Source organism: Cheilinus undulatus, linkage group 24 (genome assembly GCF_018320785.1).
Source record: "Cheilinus undulatus linkage group 24, ASM1832078v1, whole genome shotgun sequence".
Classification (NCBI taxonomy): Eukaryota; Metazoa; Chordata; class Actinopteri; order Labriformes; family Labridae; genus Cheilinus; species Cheilinus undulatus.
This window is the reverse complement of record NC_054888.1, coordinates 26,882,562-26,901,163: the sequence shown is the minus strand read 5'-3', so window position 1 is coordinate 26,901,163 and position 18,602 is coordinate 26,882,562. Positions and strand designations below refer to the sequence as shown.

At 43.5% G+C, this 18,602-nt stretch overlaps 1 protein-coding gene across 1 annotated transcript in view; it reads left to right on the top strand.

Annotated features, from left to right (window-relative positions):
- cfap221 (cilia and flagella associated protein 221) overlaps positions 1–17,611 on the top strand; it is a 31,633-nt gene extending 14,022 nt beyond the window's left edge. The window contains exons 2-26 of the mRNA XM_041781636.1: positions 280–483; positions 4,905–5,042; positions 5,138–5,238; positions 6,132–6,218; positions 6,324–6,419; positions 6,538–6,638; positions 6,782–6,885; positions 7,824–7,983; positions 8,483–8,603; positions 9,771–9,885; positions 9,970–10,063; positions 10,194–10,281; positions 11,951–12,049; positions 12,330–12,425; positions 13,217–13,295; positions 13,516–13,601; positions 13,779–13,856; positions 14,826–14,933; positions 15,137–15,316; positions 15,432–15,517; positions 15,664–15,733; positions 15,954–16,051; positions 17,034–17,123; positions 17,205–17,312; positions 17,407–17,611. Of these exons, the coding sequence (XP_041637570.1) occupies positions 4,922–5,042; positions 5,138–5,238; positions 6,132–6,218; positions 6,324–6,419; positions 6,538–6,638; positions 6,782–6,885; positions 7,824–7,983; positions 8,483–8,603; positions 9,771–9,885; positions 9,970–10,063; positions 10,194–10,281; positions 11,951–12,049; positions 12,330–12,425; positions 13,217–13,295; positions 13,516–13,601; positions 13,779–13,856; positions 14,826–14,933; positions 15,137–15,316; positions 15,432–15,517; positions 15,664–15,733; positions 15,954–16,051; positions 17,034–17,123; positions 17,205–17,312; positions 17,407–17,569 (2,529 nt within the window). The 5' untranslated portion in view covers positions 280–483; positions 4,905–4,921 and the 3' untranslated portion in view covers positions 17,570–17,611. The remainder of the gene's footprint in view (positions 1–279; positions 484–4,904; positions 5,043–5,137; positions 5,239–6,131; positions 6,219–6,323; positions 6,420–6,537; positions 6,639–6,781; positions 6,886–7,823; positions 7,984–8,482; positions 8,604–9,770; positions 9,886–9,969; positions 10,064–10,193; positions 10,282–11,950; positions 12,050–12,329; positions 12,426–13,216; positions 13,296–13,515; positions 13,602–13,778; positions 13,857–14,825; positions 14,934–15,136; positions 15,317–15,431; positions 15,518–15,663; positions 15,734–15,953; positions 16,052–17,033; positions 17,124–17,204; positions 17,313–17,406) is intronic.
- The last annotated feature ends 991 nt before the right edge of the window (positions 17,612–18,602 follow it).

The window sequence follows — 18,602 nt, the reverse complement described above, 5'->3', positions numbered from 1 at the left end:
CCGTACAGCAGACTCAGAGGTCTGAAAATCAAACACAGACTCTTTAGGATGGCTAAAATCAGACATTATACGGTGAAAATACGAAACTCAATCACACCTTTCCTGTTCGTACTTTCAGAATAAAGTTTTGGGGTACTATTCTGTCGCTTAGTTGTGAGAAAACCGTGACAAAAAGGACTAAAACTCTAAACTTTCCTCTGGTTTGAGCAGATTCAGAGACAAAAAGCCTAAGTCTCGGTGTATGTGAGAACTCTGAACGCTAAAACTTTTACTTTGAAGGAAAACTCGCTGGCTCTGGGTGGCTTGACAGTTTCATCCAGTTTCCCGCGGAACGTCAGACCCCTCCCCTTACGGCTTTACCGTCTCCATGGCAACAGCAGTGTTTGGCGCTCTCCATCCAAACAATGATGATGGACTGAAGGGAACCGATGGATTCTGGCCGTTTTCTCATAACCAACCCTCAAGCTGAGAGCGTCTGAGTTTGTAAGTAATGAGGATGATTTACTCAGTGTGTTTTTACTGAATAAATATACATATATATAAACATATGAAGCTAATTACACCACTAGAATCAACGCTGACGGCTACCGAGGTTAGCTAACGTCTCCAACCTGTGACAGTTAACCTTTTAATGTCGTTTAACAGAGACACATTTAACTGAAACGTCTGCTAACACTGGCCACAACAAGGCTGAACTGTTAAACAGAGAGGGTTTCCTCCATCAGGAGCTCTTTGGTCATGATCTCTGGAGTTTAAACAAGTTTATGAGGTTATCTTTACGACACTTTAGGCGGAAGTAGTTTAGATTTTAAAGAAGATAGGTGAAAACCAGTGTTACTTACTTTAACCAGAGGTTAAAATGTCAATTAAAGTGAGTTAAAGGTGGCAAAAATGGGCTCAAAGCAGGAAACACTGGGAGAAAAGTGGCAAAAATGGGCTCAAAGCAGGAAACACTGGGAGAAAAGTGGCAAAAACGGGTGGGAAGTGACCAAATAACGATTTAGAAGTGGCAAAAAATGAGTGAAAAATGACTGAAATGGGCTAAAAATGGCATTTAATTGTTAAAGGCAGCTTAAATAGGTGAGAAGTGGCAAAAAGGGGCAAAAAAATTGCAAAAGCAGGATAAAAGTGTCAAAAAGGGGAGAAAGGGGACAAAAAGAAGCGGCATAAATGGGCTTATAGTGGCAAACACTGGGAGAAAAGTGGCAAAAAATGAGTCGAAGGTGGCAAAAATGGTTCAAAAGTGGCAAAAACAAAGAAACATGAGAGAAAAGAAACTGAAATGGGCAGAAATTTGAAAAAAAGGTGGCAAGGATGGGCAAAAAGCATGAAAGAGTGGCAAAATGGGAAATTAATGTTATTTGATTGCAAATGGCAAAAATGGGTTAAAAGTTGCAAAAGAGGGAGAAAATTGGCTAAAAGCAGTGGCAAAATGGGAGATTAAAGTGGCAAAAATTTCAAATAATTGGATGGAAATATGCAGAATAAAAACAGAGGTTGGCAGTTAAACACTGTGGAGAAAGAGTGGAAACAAACTGATTAATGTGACCTGTGGCAAACATTTCTGAGGTAAAAGTGGCTTTATTATGGTTTTCTGGAGGAATAATGTTTGAAAACAGGCAAAAAGAGCCACATGTTGAGTTTCACTGCTCTGAACCTGATAGCTGGTTGTTCCTTTACCTTCCTCTGTAGATAGAAGTGGCAAACACTGGGATGGAGGTGGCAAAAATATCTCCTCCCTCTCTCACAGTGGCCCCACAGGAGGACTCCAGTGGCAAAAATCTGAGACAGCTGGTGGAGGAGAGCAGAAGTGAATCAAACATCCCCAACCATCTACTGGACTCTAGCAAACACTGGTCTGATGTTCTAAACCTTCATGGACGTGTCTCTGATCCTGAGAAAAGGCAAAAATGTTCTGCTGTTATTACACATATTCTCCCTCACAGAAATCTATGGCAGGCTGAAAAGAGGGATCCAGACCGAGCCCTCAGAGCTTCACTTCACAGGGTTTGACAGAGGGAGGGACCACGCCAAAAATACCCTGGTGAGCAAACACTGCTGAAGGTTTTAAATGGGCTCAAATTCATTCCACTCCAAATCACCTTCATTCCAACGGTATCGTATGACCAAATAACTGGTTTTAAGTGGCAAATCTTATGAGTGATTAAAATGTTAGGATGGGCTAAAATCATTTACTGTTGATGTGGATTATGGAGACCAGTGGTTTGGTCTTTACTGCAAAAGCAGTCCTGGTCACACAAACGGGACTGGTTGTTGAACCACAGACTGTTGGGGTCAAAGGCATAAATGGGCTTATAGTGGCAAACACTGGAAGAAAAGTGTGGCTGACACTCTGATGTTACTGGAAAATGGTTATCTGGAGAAAAGGATGCACTTTATGCTGTTTCCACCAGAGAAAAGATGGGAGGAGGGAAAGATGGGAGGAAGGAAGGAAAGAAGGAAGGATGGGAGGAAAATTAAGAAGGAAAGAAGGAAGGAAGAAAATTGCAAGGAGCTGATTAGGATTGCTGGAAGGAAGGAAAATGGGAAGGAAGCAGTAAAAGATGGGGAGAAGGAAGTGGCAAAGAAGGGAGGGAGGAAGGTAGAGGGAAGGATGGGAGAAAGAGTGGCAAAAAAAGAAGTGGAGGAAACATGGGAGGGAGGAGGAAGGAAGGAAGAAATACGCGAAGGGCAAGACACTGGGAGAAGTGGAGGAAAGAAGGGAGGCAGTGGCAAACACTGTAGGATGTGTGTGCAAAATGCTCCAAGGACTTCAGCTGTTGCAAACACTGTTCTCGTCTGACTAAAGTGGCAAAATGAATTTTCTACAGTGGCAAACACTGTCAGAACAATCACAGCAGCATCCTGATGATGAGGATTAACTAATGAAGAGTATTTCTCCTCTTTAGAAAATAATCAACGTCCTCAAAGTCACTGGATGAAAATTTCAACCCAGACAGAGTACTTCAGTGGCAAACACTGGTGCTGTAGTGTGTCAGCTACAGACCTGAATCTGTCATTTATCCACTGGGAGAAAAGTGCAGCCAGCTTTAGATTCTTACCCCACTGTTTGAGAAAAGTGGCAGTCTCGGCTCAGTCTGGCTACACTGAAGGTCTGCAAAAATATGTCCTGATGAGTGGCAAACACTATGGGAGAAAAGTGGCATCCGGGTTCACTGCAAGGTTTGGAGATTTAACGTGGTTCTAGTTCATAAACCATTACAGTGGCAAACACTTTATCCTGCTTTCACATGAGCTCCTATTTTCTCTTTAAACCCGCCTGCATGGTCTCTAGAAAAGTGGAAGAGAACCTGTTAGTTCCAGTTCATGCCTATCCGGTCATCGATGACCTGCAGATCCTCTCCTCACATCCACCTGTGGCTGTTCCTCTGGGTCAAAGTGAGTCTGTCCAGAGGAGAAAAGTGGCTGATACTCTGACCTCCAAACACTGGGAGGCTTTCCTGTCTGTTTGCATTTGTTCCAAATAACAATTTAGAAGTGGCAAAAAATGAGTGAAAAATGACTGAAATCTCCTCTCTGTCTGCAGGGTTTCTCAATTGTTGAAGTGCAGCTGTAAATTGACTTTGAGTGGCAGGTGTTTGTCATTGCAGCCCCAGGATAAAAGCTTTCTCCATCAGCCCGGAGAAAGGGGACAAAAAGAAGCGGCATAAATGGGCTTATAGTGGCAAACACTGGGAGAAAAGTCTGGCAAAACGTGGAGTTTTGGGAGAGGACAGTGACTGAAATGGGCCTATGTTTGTTAGAACACTGAATGATGATGTTAGTCTGAGACCCTCTAAGAATGGATCTGCTGCAAATTAAAAAGGCACAGTGGAGCTCAGCAGGTCTGAAGCATCATTAACACCGAGAGGAAGCGTGCTCTTGAGAGCTGTTTTTAAACAGAGGAGATACAGGAGTCTGTCATTCTGGACCGTTTCCTGTGTTTCCTTTATTTCTGCAGACACAATAATCCAGACCACCTCTAAACACTGGGAGAAAAGTGGCAAAAATACGCTTACAGTGGCAAACACTGGGAGAAAAGTGGCAAAAATACGCTTAAAGTGGCAAACACTGGGAGAAAAGTGGCAAAAATACGCTTACAGTGGCAAACACTGGGAGAAAAGTGGCAAAAATACGCTTACAGTGGCAAACACTGGGAGAAAAGTGGCAAAAATATGCTTACAGTGGCAAACACTGGGAGAAAAGTGGCAAAAATACGCTTACAGTGGCAAACACTGGGAGAAAAGTGGCAAAAATACGCTTAAAGTGGCAAACACTGGGAGAAAAGTGGCAAAAATACGCTTACAGTGGCAAACACTGGGAGAAAAGTGGCAAAAATACGCTTACAGTGGCAAACACTGGGAGAAAAGTGGCAAAAATACGCTTAAAGTGGCAAACACTGGGAGAAAAGTGGCAAAAAATGAGTCGAAGGTGGCAAAAATGGTTCAAAAGTGGCAAAAACAAAGAAACATGAGAGAAAAGAAACTGAAATGGGCAGAAATTTGAAAAAAAGGTGGCAAGGATGGGCAAAAAGCATGAAAGAGTGGCAAAATGGGAAATTAATGTTATTTGATTGCAAATGGCAGCTTGAATGGGTGAAAAGTTGCAAAAAGTGGCAAAATTGGCTAAAAGCAGTAAAAATGGAATTAAAGTAGCAAAAAATTTCAAATAATTGGATGGAAATATGCAGAATAAAAACAGAGGTTGGCAGTTAAAGCTACTGTGTAAGAGTGGGAAACAAACTGATTAATGTGACCTGTAACAGATCATTTCTGAGGTAAAATTCTCCCTTTATTATGGTTTTCTGGAGGAATAATGTTTGAAAACAGGACATAAAAGAGCCACATGTTGAGTTTCACTGCTCTGAACCTGATAGCTGGTTGTTCCTTTACCTTCCTCTGTAGATAGAAGAACAGAAGGGATGGAGGTGGCCTTCTCCTCCCCTCTCTCACAGCCCCACAGGAGGACTCCAGTCCCTCTGAGACAGCTGGTGGAGGAGAGCAGAAGTGAATCAAACATCCCCAACCATCTACTGGACTCTAGTACGTGGTCTGATGTTCTAAACCTTCATGGACGTGTCTCTGATCCTGAGAAAAGGATGTTCTGCTGTTATTACAGTCACTATTCTCCCTCACAGAAATCTATGGCAGGCTGAAAAGTAACGGCCTGATCCAGACCGAGCCCTCAGAGCTTCACTTCACAGGGTTTGACCTGGGGAGGGACCACGTCAGAACCCTGGTGAGGAAACCCTGCTGAAGGTTTTATACGTCCATTCATTCTTTTCACTCCAAATCACCTTCATTCCAACGGTATCGTATGATTTAACATCTCTGGTTTTAACTTATTTAAATCTTACAGGATTAAAATGTTAGGATGTGCACGGCTACAGCTTCTGTTACTGTTGATGTGGATTATGGAGACCAGGTTTGGTCTTTACCGTTGCTTTTATGCAGTCCTGGTCACACAAACGCCGGACTGGTTGTTGAACCACAGACTGTTGGGGTCAAAGGCTACCTCACTCAGTTCTTTGGAATCCCAACTTTTCTGGAAGTTCTAGTGTGGCTGACACTCTGATGTTACTGGAACAATGGTTATCTGGAGAGGATGCACTCTTTATGCTGTTTCCACCAGGAAAGGAAGGAAGGAAGGATGGGAGGGAGGAAGAAGGATGGGAGGAAGGAAGGAAGGAAGGATGGGAGGAAAGACCGGAAGAAGGAAAGAAGGAAGGAAGGGAGAGAGGAAGAAGGATGGGAGGAAGGAAGGAAGGAAGGAAGGATGGGAGGAAAGATGGGGAGAAGGAAGGAAGGAAGAAGGGAGGGAGGAAGGTAGAGGGAAGGATGGGAAGACGAAAGAGAGGAAGAAAAGAAGGGAGGAAGGATGGGAGGGAGGGAGGAAGGAAGGAAGAAGGGAGGAAAGAAGGGAAGACAGAGAGAATGGAGGAAAGAAGGGAGGCAGGAAGGAATGTAGGATGTGTGTGTTCTTACGTAAATGCTCCAAGGACTTCAGCTGTTGTTTTTCTTTTTGTTCTCGTCTGACTAAAGTGAAAATGAATTTTCTACAGCCTGTCACAACAATCACAGCAGCATCCTGATGATGAGGATTAACTAATGAAGAGTATTTCTCCTCTTTAGAAAATAATCAACGTCTCCTCTGAAGTCATGGATGTCCACATCATTTCAACCCAGACAGAGTACTTCAGAACGACTTACTCTAAAAAGGTGCTGTAGTGTGTCAGCTACCAGACCTGAATCTGTCATTTATCCACTGTTAATCAGTGCAGCCAGCTTTAGATTCTTACCCCATGTTTGACCTGTGTCCTGCAGTCTCGGCTCATCCCGGGTCTGGCCTACACCCTGAAGGTCTGCTTCTGTCCTGATGAGTGGCGTTACTACTATGACAGCATCCGGGTTCACTGCAAGGTTTGGAGATTTAACGTGGTTCTAGTTCATAAACCATTATCAGTAGGTCACCTCTCTTTATCCTGCTTTCACATGAGCTCCTATTTTTCTCTTTAAACCCGCCTGCATGGTCTCTAAGGGGGAAGAGAACCTGTTAGTTCCAGTTCATGCCTATCCGGTCATCGATGACCTGCAGATCCCTCCTCACATCCACCTGTCAGCTGTTCCTCTGGGTCAAAGGTGAGTCTGTCCGCGGTACTGTGTGCTGATACTCTGACCTCCAGCCCACCTGAGGGCTTTCCTGTCTGTTTGCATTTGTTCCAAACAAGCGACTCGCTTCTATTCAGATCATACAAATAACCCCATCTCCTCTCTGTCTGCAGGGTTTCTCATGCTATCCCTCTGAAGTGCAGCTGTCCCATTGACTTTGAGTTTCAGGTGTTTGTCATTCAGCCCCATGAGGCTTTCTCCATCAGCCCGCTCAAAGGTACGGACTATATGGCTTTAGACTCGATGGTATATCAATATAAAGAAGTCTGGTTGGTGTTTTTGGAGTTTTGGGAGAGGACAGCGACCCAGCCTATGTTTGTTAGAACACTGAATGATGTTGTTAGTCTGACCGACCCTCTAAGACCCTGGATCTGCTGCAGACGTCCGCACAGTGGAGCTCAGCAGGTCTGGGAAGCATCATAACACCGAGAGGAAGCGGCTCTTGAGAGCTGTTTTTACAGAGGAGATACAGGAGTCTGTCATTCTGGACCGTTTCCTGTGTTTCCTTTATTTCTGCAGACACAATAATCCAGACCACCTCTAAATACTGCAGGTCACAATATTCAACACACAGTCAGCAGAGGTCATTTAATGTTATCAGCGGGCACATTTATCTGTGCTGGTTTTTCCAGCTAGTTCTATTTTAGTTCTACAAGAACAGCAGCAGCAGGATTATAATTTCTACATGCATTTCAACAACTTTTTTTTCCACTTTTCTCCCCCACTGGGAGAAAAGGGTGGGAAGTGACCAAATAATGAGTTAAAAGTGGCAAAAACGTTGAAAAAATGAGTGTGAAATGACTAAAATGAGCAGAAATCAGAAAAAAGGCGTGAAAAATGGGCAAAAAGTGCCATGTCATTGTTAAAGGCAGCTTAAATTGGCGAGAAGTGGCAGAAACGGGCAAAAAATTGCCAAAAAGCAGGATACAATTGTCAAAAAGGGGAGAAAAGGGACAAAAAGAAGTTGCAAAAATGGGCTTAAAGCAGCAAACACTGGGAGAAAAGTGGTAAAAAAGAGTGAAAAGTCTGATTTAATTTCAAAAGGCAGCTCCATTCCTACCATGTTTACCACATTAATGCAGTCACTTTTATCTGGACCCTCCTGCAGGATTCATGCAGATCATTAACCCCTGATATTCCTCCTCTCTCTGCCAGGTCTGATACCAGCCAACGGCGAGGTGAAGATCATCGTGACCTTTCGGCCTTTACAGTACGAGACCTGTCAGGTGACCATCCAGCTGATCATCTCCCAGTTCAACACCAAACCTTACCTGTGCACCATCACCGGGAGCTCGGCCCCTAACATGGGCCCCAGGTACTCAGAGCACTTCAGCTGTCCTGATCCAGTCTGGATCTTTTATCAGACTCCACAGCCGTCAGTGGTTCTGCTGGTTTAGATCAGACTCAGAGGGGTTTGTGGTAGACGTTATAGCTGAGGCTGGTATAAACCCTAATGTTTGATTCTGTTCCCATGAGAAAGTGGGTACAATCCATCAGACTGTGGCTATCTTGATGTTATCTCGGCCAAAAGTTAATGATTGATGAAAATAGCTGGTAGATGGAGCAGTGAAGGCATGATGGATAAGCCTCCCAATCCACGCTGAGCAAATAAATGTTTCTCACTGCAAATAAAAGATGGCATGCTCTCCTGAAAGATGAACGTGATAATAGAAGAAAATCACGTCTGTAATAGGGCCGTATATCTGCAGCTCTAACCCTTTATTCTACTTCTGAAACTTTAATGTGGTGTTAGAAAGCATGGTTTTATCCCGGTTACAGCACATTTTACTGGCTTTATTTCCTCTATTTGATAGCCAGCTTGGCAGAAAGGTGGAAGACGCAACACCTGTGGACAATGATTTACCTTTACCTGCAACCACAGCGCCACGATATAAATCCAAACACATGAAGCTGACTGACGGAGGGAAGCCAAAGGTACAGGAGCGATTAACAGTTCAGTTCAGAGCAGGGGTTTTCAGAGTGTGTGAGACTGAGCCCCCCCTAAGAACTGGTTCATTCAGTGGACCCCCACCCACAAAAAGGACTCAAATAAAAAAAAAAACAGATAAACAACATTCAAACATTTATGTCTAATCTTTAAACATTTTTAACATTAATATGTTTTGGATATTTTGGTTTGCAAATGTCCTTAAACATCTGCCTTTCCCTCTTATTCAGTTATAATGCCATTAAATACCCCTTTTTCTTTTTTCTGGCAACTTTACAACTTCTTTTTGCCCATTTTTGCCATTTTTATCCCATTTCTGGCCTTTTTTAACCATTTTTTGCAACTTTTTGTCCATTTCAGCTACCTTTTGCCATTGAATACCACTTGTTTCCTTTCTTTCTAAATTTTGCCTCTTCTCTTTTGCCATTTTTTCCCATTTTTGCCCTTTTTCACAATTCTTTTTCCACTTTTTTTTCCCCATTTAAACTACCCTTTGCCATTATATACCACTTGTTTCCTCTTTTTCTGCCCATTTTTTCCCATTTAAGTCACTTTCCACTCTTTTTTATTGTCCCTTCTCACCCATTTCTGCTACTTTCTGACCATTTTTCTCCGTTTTCTCCCTGTTTTCACCAATTTTTTGCTGCTTCTTGACCATTTTTGCCACCTTTAACCTATTTTTATTGGTACTTCCAGCTGTTTCTGCCTCTTTTCCCCTCTTAGATTGTGGCTCTTGCACAGGTATTTTCAGTAATGTGTCTCTTTGGTTGAGTAACACTGCTCTATAGCATAATCCCTACAGTAACTATAAGTCTACCCATGTAGCTCCATGTACAGCAGAGGTTAGCAAAGCAAATCACCTTTTTCTGGTTTATGGTTCTGCGCCTCCCCTGAAGCTCTGTGGCGCCCCCCAGGGGAGGCCCGCCTCACACTTTGAAAACCACTGGTTCAGACAGTTCAGGTCTACACATGCGTGGATGTTTCTGATAGTAAAAATGATCATTTTGATTGCTTTAGTGTTTTTTTGCTGTTATTAAATCCATTCTTCTGGTAAAATGAGCACAGATGATAGGATCATTAGTGTTTAAATCTTAATTCACCATGAACAGAGACAGCAGAAGGACCTATTGTATTTTCTGTACGTTTCCCTCCAGACACTGAAGAGCCTGGCTTCTGTAAAGCCTGCGATCGATGTCTGCGCCCATGCAGGGGTGGCAAAGATGCTGATAAAAGACAGCATTAAACCCAGCTCTGAAGATCTGAGCCCCGGTAAATCACTCCTACATGCACTCCTTCTTCAGACCCGCAGCAGTGTCCCATTAATCATGTTTGGCCTTTTTTCTTTAATTCCAGCACTCATCTGTCTACAAAACAGGAAGCTGAAGGAAAGCCTCTTTATGAAGAAGGTTCAGCAGAATATGAAGGAGCTGCAAGCCAAACATCTGAGGTAGGTGACCATTTCAGTCTTTAGTTTTCTCTCTTTTCAAAACCACAGGATAGATTTATGAATGTAGACTGCCTTTGCGCTGTCTTGGTTTTAAGGATGAGATTTTGATTTAAATATTCATGTGTTTAAGGCAGAGCCACGTCGGTGAGGACCCGCTGTCAGAGGACAGGAGACGTCAGATCGTGGCAGAGCGAGAGACTGCACTGAGAAAATATCTGGTGAGAGTCCCACTTCCTCTGGAGTTTGATTTGAAAACAGGAGAAAAAAAGTCAGCAGACATTTAGCAGCTCTTCCTCTCATGTCAGCAGGACTAGCACAGTTTATAATGCAGCAGATAAATGTGCCCTCTGAAATCAAAACAACAAACTGGTGTTCTAATGGAAAATAGACGAGCGTGGCAGGGCGCTGGAGTCAGCCACGGTTAAAGACGCTGAGGAGTCTTTACACCGCAGAAATTCATGTTTCAGCTGTTCATTTTAACTGTTTTTACTCAGTGGAAGCAACACTTTAAACCAGGCTCAGAATACTAACACCTGAACGGACAACAAACGTCCCACAGCGATGGCCCATGGCCGTTTTAAACTGGGACGCCGTCAGTGTAGGAGACGATATGGACTGTAGAAGGAGGGGATTTACAGTCTTCACAGTTTTATGTTCAGGAACGTTTTTCTGAAATTGTTCCACTATAGCAGTGATTCTCAGCGCGTGGCTCTTTTATGTCTTTATTTGAAATATTTTACCCCCAGAAAACCCTAAAAAGGTCAACTTTGACCTCAGAAATTATCTATTGCAAGTTACTTTAATCAGTTTGTTTCCCACTCTTGTACGGTCGGCTTAAGTTGTCAACCATTATTTTTTGGTTTGTAAATTTCAATTGCCCTTATTTGCAGTTTTTCCACCTTTTTTGCCACTTTTAATCTAATTTGCAGCTTTTTAAGCCCAAATTGCCACTTATTTTGCCCCCTTTCACCAGCTTTTTCCTTTTTGTCCTGCTTTTTTTAATCGCAATTTTTTCTACTTTTTTGCCGTGTTTTGCCCCTTCTCACTAATCTCAGCTGCCTTTTTCCATTGAATGCACTTTTTCTCCCCATTTTTGCAGATTTTCACCCAAGTTTTTGACCATTTTGCCACTTTTGTTCATATTAGTCTCATTTTGCTCATTCTTTGCCACATATTTTTCCGTTTTTGACCAATTTTGCCACCTGTAACTTCATTTATTTTCATTTTTCACCAGTTTTTGCCTCTTGTGTTTTGCTATTTTCATTTTTCCCCCCACTTTGCCATTTTTTGCCCCTTCTTGCATATTTAAGCTGCCTTTTGCCATTGAATGCCACTTTTTCCCATTTTTGCCACATTTTACAGTTTTTTTGACCATTTTTGCCACCTGTTACTTATTTTCTAATCAATTTTTGCCACTTTTTCTCCCATTTTTGCCACCTTTCACCCATTGTTGCCATTTCTTTGCCGCTTTTTGACCATTTCACCACTTTAACTTAGTTTTATTGCCACTTTAACCCGTTTCCGCCACTCTTCACCACTTAGATTGTGGCTCTTGCAAAGGTACTTTTTAACAGTTTGGCTCTTTGGTTGAGTATTACTGCACTATAGTGTCAACTTTTCACAGGCTGGTGATCCTCCACCAAAGCTGTGGATGTGCTGCAGGATCTGGTCCTCATGGCAGAGACCGTGCTCCTCTGACTTAGCACATCAGTCCTCCAGCTAGAGAGACCCTGGAGAGTCTTCATGCGGCAGAGAGGGTTATAGAGGCCGGGGATCCCAGTGGGGAGAACACAGAGCTTTACAGTCATATTGTTGCAGGAAACCTCCTTGACTTGCTCTGGACCCCCCAGTATGATCACTTACTCCCCCTTACTTTTTCTACTGCAGGTGGATCAGGGAGAGGCGGGGCAGGATGTAGAATCTGTTGCCAGGCAACCCAAACTGTCCTCTAAAAGACTGCTGTTTGATGCTGGACTCTCCTGTGAGGTGGTTTTATCATTTATTCTAACGTTTTACTGACTCCACATGTAAACTACAGTCCTATATCAGTGTGTAGTGCTCTGTGGTTCAATGGGCTAACTGGTTAGATTATCTATAATGAATGAAACATGTTTATGTACATATGAAGTCTGTCAGCCGTGTATCATATCAGAGTAAATCCAACAGTCCTTTTCTCTAACTCAGAACCAGAGACCACTGATTTTACATTTGTTCTGTTTAAATGAAGTCGGTGTGTTTGAGAATCTGTCCTGTTAACCTTTCCAAGGCCGATGAAGGCGCCCCATCCTTCCAGCCAATCAGCAGCTTTCATCCAGAGCTGAGACGAAGAGCTCTGAGACTGTTCCAGCAGGCGGCACGCAAGGTAGACACGTCTAGGATCTGTAGTCACTGAACTAAGATGTAGGAGCATTTTCTATGATTGATAAACACAGCTGAGTTCCTCCAGTCTGGTATGGCAGGGAGAGGATCGCTCTGGTCTTCCAACAGGAGTAGTTTCACTCACGGTCACTGATCGCTGCAGAGACATCTCTGGAGAATAATATCATCATTACCACGCTGTTCTGGGCTGTGCTTAAAGAAAGAATAGAGGCTGCATGCTGATTAGATTTAATGTGATATTTGAAGATATGCACATCTGTCATTCTTAACCTGCATGCATCCGTTTAACTTTTAACACCTGTCTGAGTCCCTTTGGACCAAAATGGCTCCTTTCATATAACAGGCTATAAAAATGATATTTATTCAAACATTTTTGGTTATTTTTTAACCAACCTGTCCCCTAATGATAAATATCATGAATTCATAAGTTTGAAAACTGTTAACCCCTTATTGGCCAAGCTCTGTCGTGCAAAGTAAAAAAAAAAGTTTGGATGTTTTAATTCTCTTAATAAATGAAATTATCATTTAAAAACTGGTGTTGGTATTTAATCCAGTTATCTTTGGCTGATATTAACATCAGTTTAATGATCTTGAACATTTAAGTGACAAATCTGCAGAAAATAAGAAGTCAGGAAGGGGTTAATACTTTTTACAGCCCTGTATGTCAGTTTGTGTGAAGCAGTGTGGATATTTCCGGTGGTTTCTCTTCTTCTATTAGAGCAGCAGGATGATGATAGTCAGTCCAGCAGCGCTGTGGTCTCTTCTCTCCTCCAGGTGGTGATCAGAGTCCGGATGAACCGCAGACTCACCTGTTTGAAGAAGCTGTCAGACGGTTTGATGGAGTCGCCCCCAGGTAAGACCAGTCTGGATTATCCTGGGACCTCCTCAGTCAGGGGTAATAAGCTGAGTAATTTAATTTATTCACAGAGACAGACCAACAGTGAAGTCTCCTCTGGCTATGATGGGGTTCTTAGAACATCCATGCATCCCCACACATTAAGCTCTCTGTGTTTAGTCCTGCATGTTCCCTGAGATTTAAAAATGATGACGTGTTTTTGCCTCGTCTCTCTCAGGTAAGCAGACTTGTGACGAGGGACTCTCTGCAGACCTGGTCCATCCATGCCCCCCCCCCGTGTTCTGTGTCAGAGACGTTCCACTGGTAAGGAACGTCACATAACTGACACCTATGAGAGTTCCTCATGTTGCTGTCTGATTGGTCACCTTCCTTGAATGATGTTGATTGATCTGCTGAATCAGAAACGCCCGGTTTCACTCCCTGATTAAATCTTTAATGTTTGATAGAAATATAATAATGCTTTTGTCCTGATATGTTAAGGCTCTCAGTCGTCTGGACTCTCTGCCTGTTGGTACTACTGTTACCGTGACGACACACCTTCCTCTCTTCAACCTGCAGGTAGGTCTTCACTGAAGCACCTTATCAGACTGTAGGTGACTCTGATGGTCAGTAGGGGTCAGTGAAGGAATGAATGAAAGTTTACAGCTCTAAGTAGACCTGTAGACTCCAGCTGTCATGAGAACGTTGCTCCATGCTGAGTGGATCAGTCTCTGATTGGTGCATCAGCTTACCTTCAGGGTTGGTGGGAGTGGCAGTGAGAGTCTGCTGAAGCCTTCCTCATCAGAGAGGATGTCCTGAGACTTACCGTCGCCCTCGGGTGAAGCTGTTTGGAGCTGGAGGTCCATCAGTCTAGTGACACTGGTGTTTCAGTCAGTCTCCCTGAGAGTGTTTATTTCTAGTCAGCTCCCAGGCCGCCCACCTGTTTTCCTTAGCACCCCCCTATTTAACACACACATCACCCCAGTTTTGGCACCCTTACACTGGCTCCTGTAGGTTTTAGAATTCATTTTAAGGTTTTACTCGTCACTTTTAAAGCATTAAGAGCCTGGCTCCAAGTTACCTAGCAGAACTTTTAACCCCCTATTAGCCAGGCTGCAGCCTTAGATCCTGGAGCGGGGGCCTCCTGGTCGTTCCAAAGTCGAGGCTTCAGACTAAAGGTGACAGGGACTCGATGAAGGTTTTTAACTTCACACTGTGAAGGCTTGGCGTAGCCATGAACAGCTGTAAACATGGCCGTTTGGTAGTTTGTCAATGCAGAAACCACTACCTGCCCCCCATCTGGAGTTCTGCTCTGCTACGGGACGTTATCTGCAAAAACACCTGTAGACAAACTTTTGTTTTGAACATATTCAACTCTGTATTTCCCAGTAATCATGAGGAATACAACACTAAAAATGTTAAAGCAAACCAGATTGTTCCAAGCTTTTTAGCTTATTTCCTGAAATGATGGTAGTTGTGGTTTTCTGTCTGTTATCTCTGTTCTTGTGAATTTAAACACTATTATCTGGTGTTATTATGTGAACCCAGAGTCCTCAGCACTACAAACTCATGGGCTACCAGGCGGTGTCAGCATGGGAGGCGTTTGATTCGTACATCCCCACAGCTTTGGCCAGACAGCTTCGCACTGCAGACCTGGTAACAGCTGTTCTTCACATATTATCTATTTTTATCTTCAGTTTGTTCTTCATATTTTATCTATTTTTATCTTCAGTTTGTCATCTGCATGTTTTTGTTGAAATCATACATTTCCCTGACTTGATTTCCTGTTTTATGTTGACAGTTTCCCCTCTGTTCCTGTTGTTTTAACTGGCTCACTGTCCTGTGCTGTAACTCTCTAGACTGAAGCGCTGCCAGAGAGCACTGGAGCCAGATCTCCCACAGCAGATCTTCAGACATGTGAGGAACAGAGCTGTGAAAGTAAAGAGGAGGATGTGGAAGCTTGTGCAGACTACAGTCTCACCTTCACTGCTCCTCAATCTCTGCTCAGACCTTCTCCAGCAAATCCTCTCAGAATCTTTGTAAGGCCGTTACTCTGTCCTTATTCAACAGTGTAAATAACTGTTTCTATGTGGAGACACAGATAATGTACTGACCCTGGGTTTACACTCATGTTTATCATGTTATGTTCTGAAGAATCCAGCTCCAGGTCTGCAGAGTTTCAAAAGGCCCCCAAAATACCCTGAAAACGACCTGGATTTCCATCTCTGCCCTGTTCCCAGGTACCAGCACAGCAACTCCTCCTCATTTAACCACTTTCACCTGAACCAACATTTATATATCTGCAGGTTACTGAAGATTTCCTAAGGTTAACACTGAGAGACGTACTGCACCCAGACCCTTAGACGTCATTGTTCTGTGTGTGCAGGTATGTGAGCCCTGGCGCTGACGCTAGGAGACAACATCCAGACTCTCAGAGGACCTTTCTGGATCGGCAGGTAATTTATTATCATCCTGACTAAACAAGTGCTTTTGACTGGACCAGATTTATGTATGATTCTAGACCACTGAGGATCTTTTACCAGTTTGCCCAGTAAACTGGGCCAGTCCCAGTTAGATACTGGTCAGATCATTAAGACTGGACTATGTTGACAGGACTAGCCTCTCTCTGATAGGGATTATTCTTGTGTTGACTGATGACTTTTGTTCCAACTACAGCTGATGTTGAGACGGCTCCTATCAGGGCAGGGATTTGATCCAGACTTCAGCCGTCTGTCCGACCAATCAGCTCTCAGTTGTGGTTGTGCCTTCCTCAGGTAAACCAGAACTGGGCTTTATCTGTGGGGAGTGTAAAAATCTATGCAAAAACAGTTTTTCTCCATTTAAAAACAGAGGAAATAGTGAGTGTTGGGGTTTGTTTAAGGTTTAAGTAGATTCAGAGTTAGGATGCATGCCTTAAAAACCCTTATAGAACCTGTCTGACAGAGTCAACTAGATCTCCAACACATCATGGCAACAGGTGAGAAACAAGTCTGAAAGGGTTACAGACATTTCTAAGAGCCATTACCCACAAATGGAGAACTGTGAACTGTGGGAAACCTTCCCAGGAGGGGCCAGCCTACCAACATGACTCCAGGAGAACATGGACGACTCATCCAGGAGGTCCCAGAAGAACCCAGAACCACATCTACAGACCTGCAGGCCTCACTGACTCAGTTAAGGTCAGAGTTCATGATTCACCAATCAGAAAGAGACTGGGCAACAATGGCATCATGGAAGGGTTCCAAGACCAAAACCACTGCTGAAGGAGAACGTCCCACCATTAGTCATGACCTCAAGATCAAGACCACTGGGGTTACGGAGCAGGACCATGACCCCAAACACACCAGCAAGTCCACCTCTGAGTGGACTAAGACTAAATGAAGGTTCTGGAGTGGTCTAGTCAAAGTCTGCACTTAGATCTGGCTGAGATGCTGTGGTAGGACCTTAAACAGGCTGGAAAACCCTCCTATTCTGCAGAGAAGAGTGGGACAACATTCCTCCACAGTGATGAGGAAGACTCACTGACAGTTGTCACAGATGCTGGCTTCAGGTGCTGCTGCCGATGGTGAAACAACCAGGTATTAGGGTTGGGGGGAGGACTTTACCTCGTAGGACCAGGTAGGTTTGGATGGATTTCTAGTAGATGTTTTTATTTCCTCTACTACACCTCGGCCTCTTCTTTGGTTGAATATTGTCCTTGTCAAACAGTTTCTAACAGCCTGAAACCTCTTAGATTTGTGTGTCTTCATCCTGCAGGTCCTTTGGCTGTGACTCTGACCTCCTCTCAGACCCTCCTCCTCCTCTCACTGACCCTCCTGATGATCTGACCCAGCACACAGATCTCCTGTGAGCAGACACACATGGATGTCAGCATCTGCTGGTTATATTTGAACAGAAGTTGGACTCATTGATTATGTCTGTCTGTAGGTATAAAGGCTCTGGGGTCAAACTGTCTCCAGAAATGATCAGTGCAGAGTTCCTGTCATGGAAAGCTCCAGGCTCCAACACAAACCATGACAGAGGCGTGGACAGGAGGTAGGATGTAGACAGAAGTAGAAGGTGGGCCGTCCCGGTCACCTGTAGGCCCGTAGAGTGGGGTAGTCAGTTATGTTTAATCTCTCTGTCTCAGGCACAGGGGGGCAGCAGCCTCGGGGTCCGAGCCTAACCAGATGGGTAGAAGAGTGATGACCAGACTGGCACACCTCACAGTCCCGGACAGGGATTCTCCAAGACCTGCAGGGGATGATGGGAAAGTAACCCCCACACACTCACACACTAAAACCTCCAGATAGGATACAAATGCTGTTTAACTCAATTACATGACTAAAATAAGAATTAAAGCAACATTCATGTGGACTATTTGTTGTATTTAGTGTTGTTCTTATTGTATTTGTTAATAGACTGTGTGCAGTACTGTACATGGATCATACTCCATATACTCAGAATCACCAGTAATGTTTCACAGCCTTGCCTGTAAGCTGAGAACATTTAGTACAGCGTCAGCCTCATGGTGGTCTGAGCTGAGGGAGCTAGGCTATACTGTATAACAGATGGGTACAGTTTCTCTGAGCTCTTTAGTGAGTTTGAGGTAGAAATAGACCAAGAATCAATGCTGCCTCAAACGTTTGCTCTACTGAAAATTCCTGAAGCTTTTTAAAAGACTCTTAGGCTTTTAAAATCAAAAATAATAGCACTGTTTTTGCTTGCTCCCATCAAAAAGACCTCCCATTAAAAACACCAGAGAGAGAATAAGACTTCACAATATCACTTCACCAAAAGATTTTTATTCATTTAAGCAAAATTTGACACACTACAAAAGTAACCTGTTCCAAATCAAGATCCTTTTCCCCTAAAATATCCCCCCTGGAGTTCTGGCCTAAGATCAGCGTGGCTCTGGGTCATTTTCTCCCACATTTAGGCTTTTATAGATCTAATTTTAGTCTGAGTATCTTCAGCTTTAGGGCCACAGATGCATGACTGACGAGGTCCCTCTGCTGATCCTGGGCCAGGACTCTGATGAAAAAGGGTTTATAAATACAGGTCCCAGTAGGTATACACAAACGTGATTCCATTCAGATGTACAAAATAGTGAGTTCTGTTTTATTGAAGTATCTCAACAGACAAAGACACTTATAAAGTGTAGTAGAAGTGAGAAGAGTTTACTGCTCTATGTGGTCCAAGCTCTGCTGTTCTGTCAGGGGTCCCAAACTCAGACCCGGTTCACGGACGGCCACCTGAACTCTGAGTGCTACCAGAATAGTCTGGAAACATTTTAATAGGGACTTAAAATCTTTATAAGATCTGAAAAGACTCTGAACTTTGTCT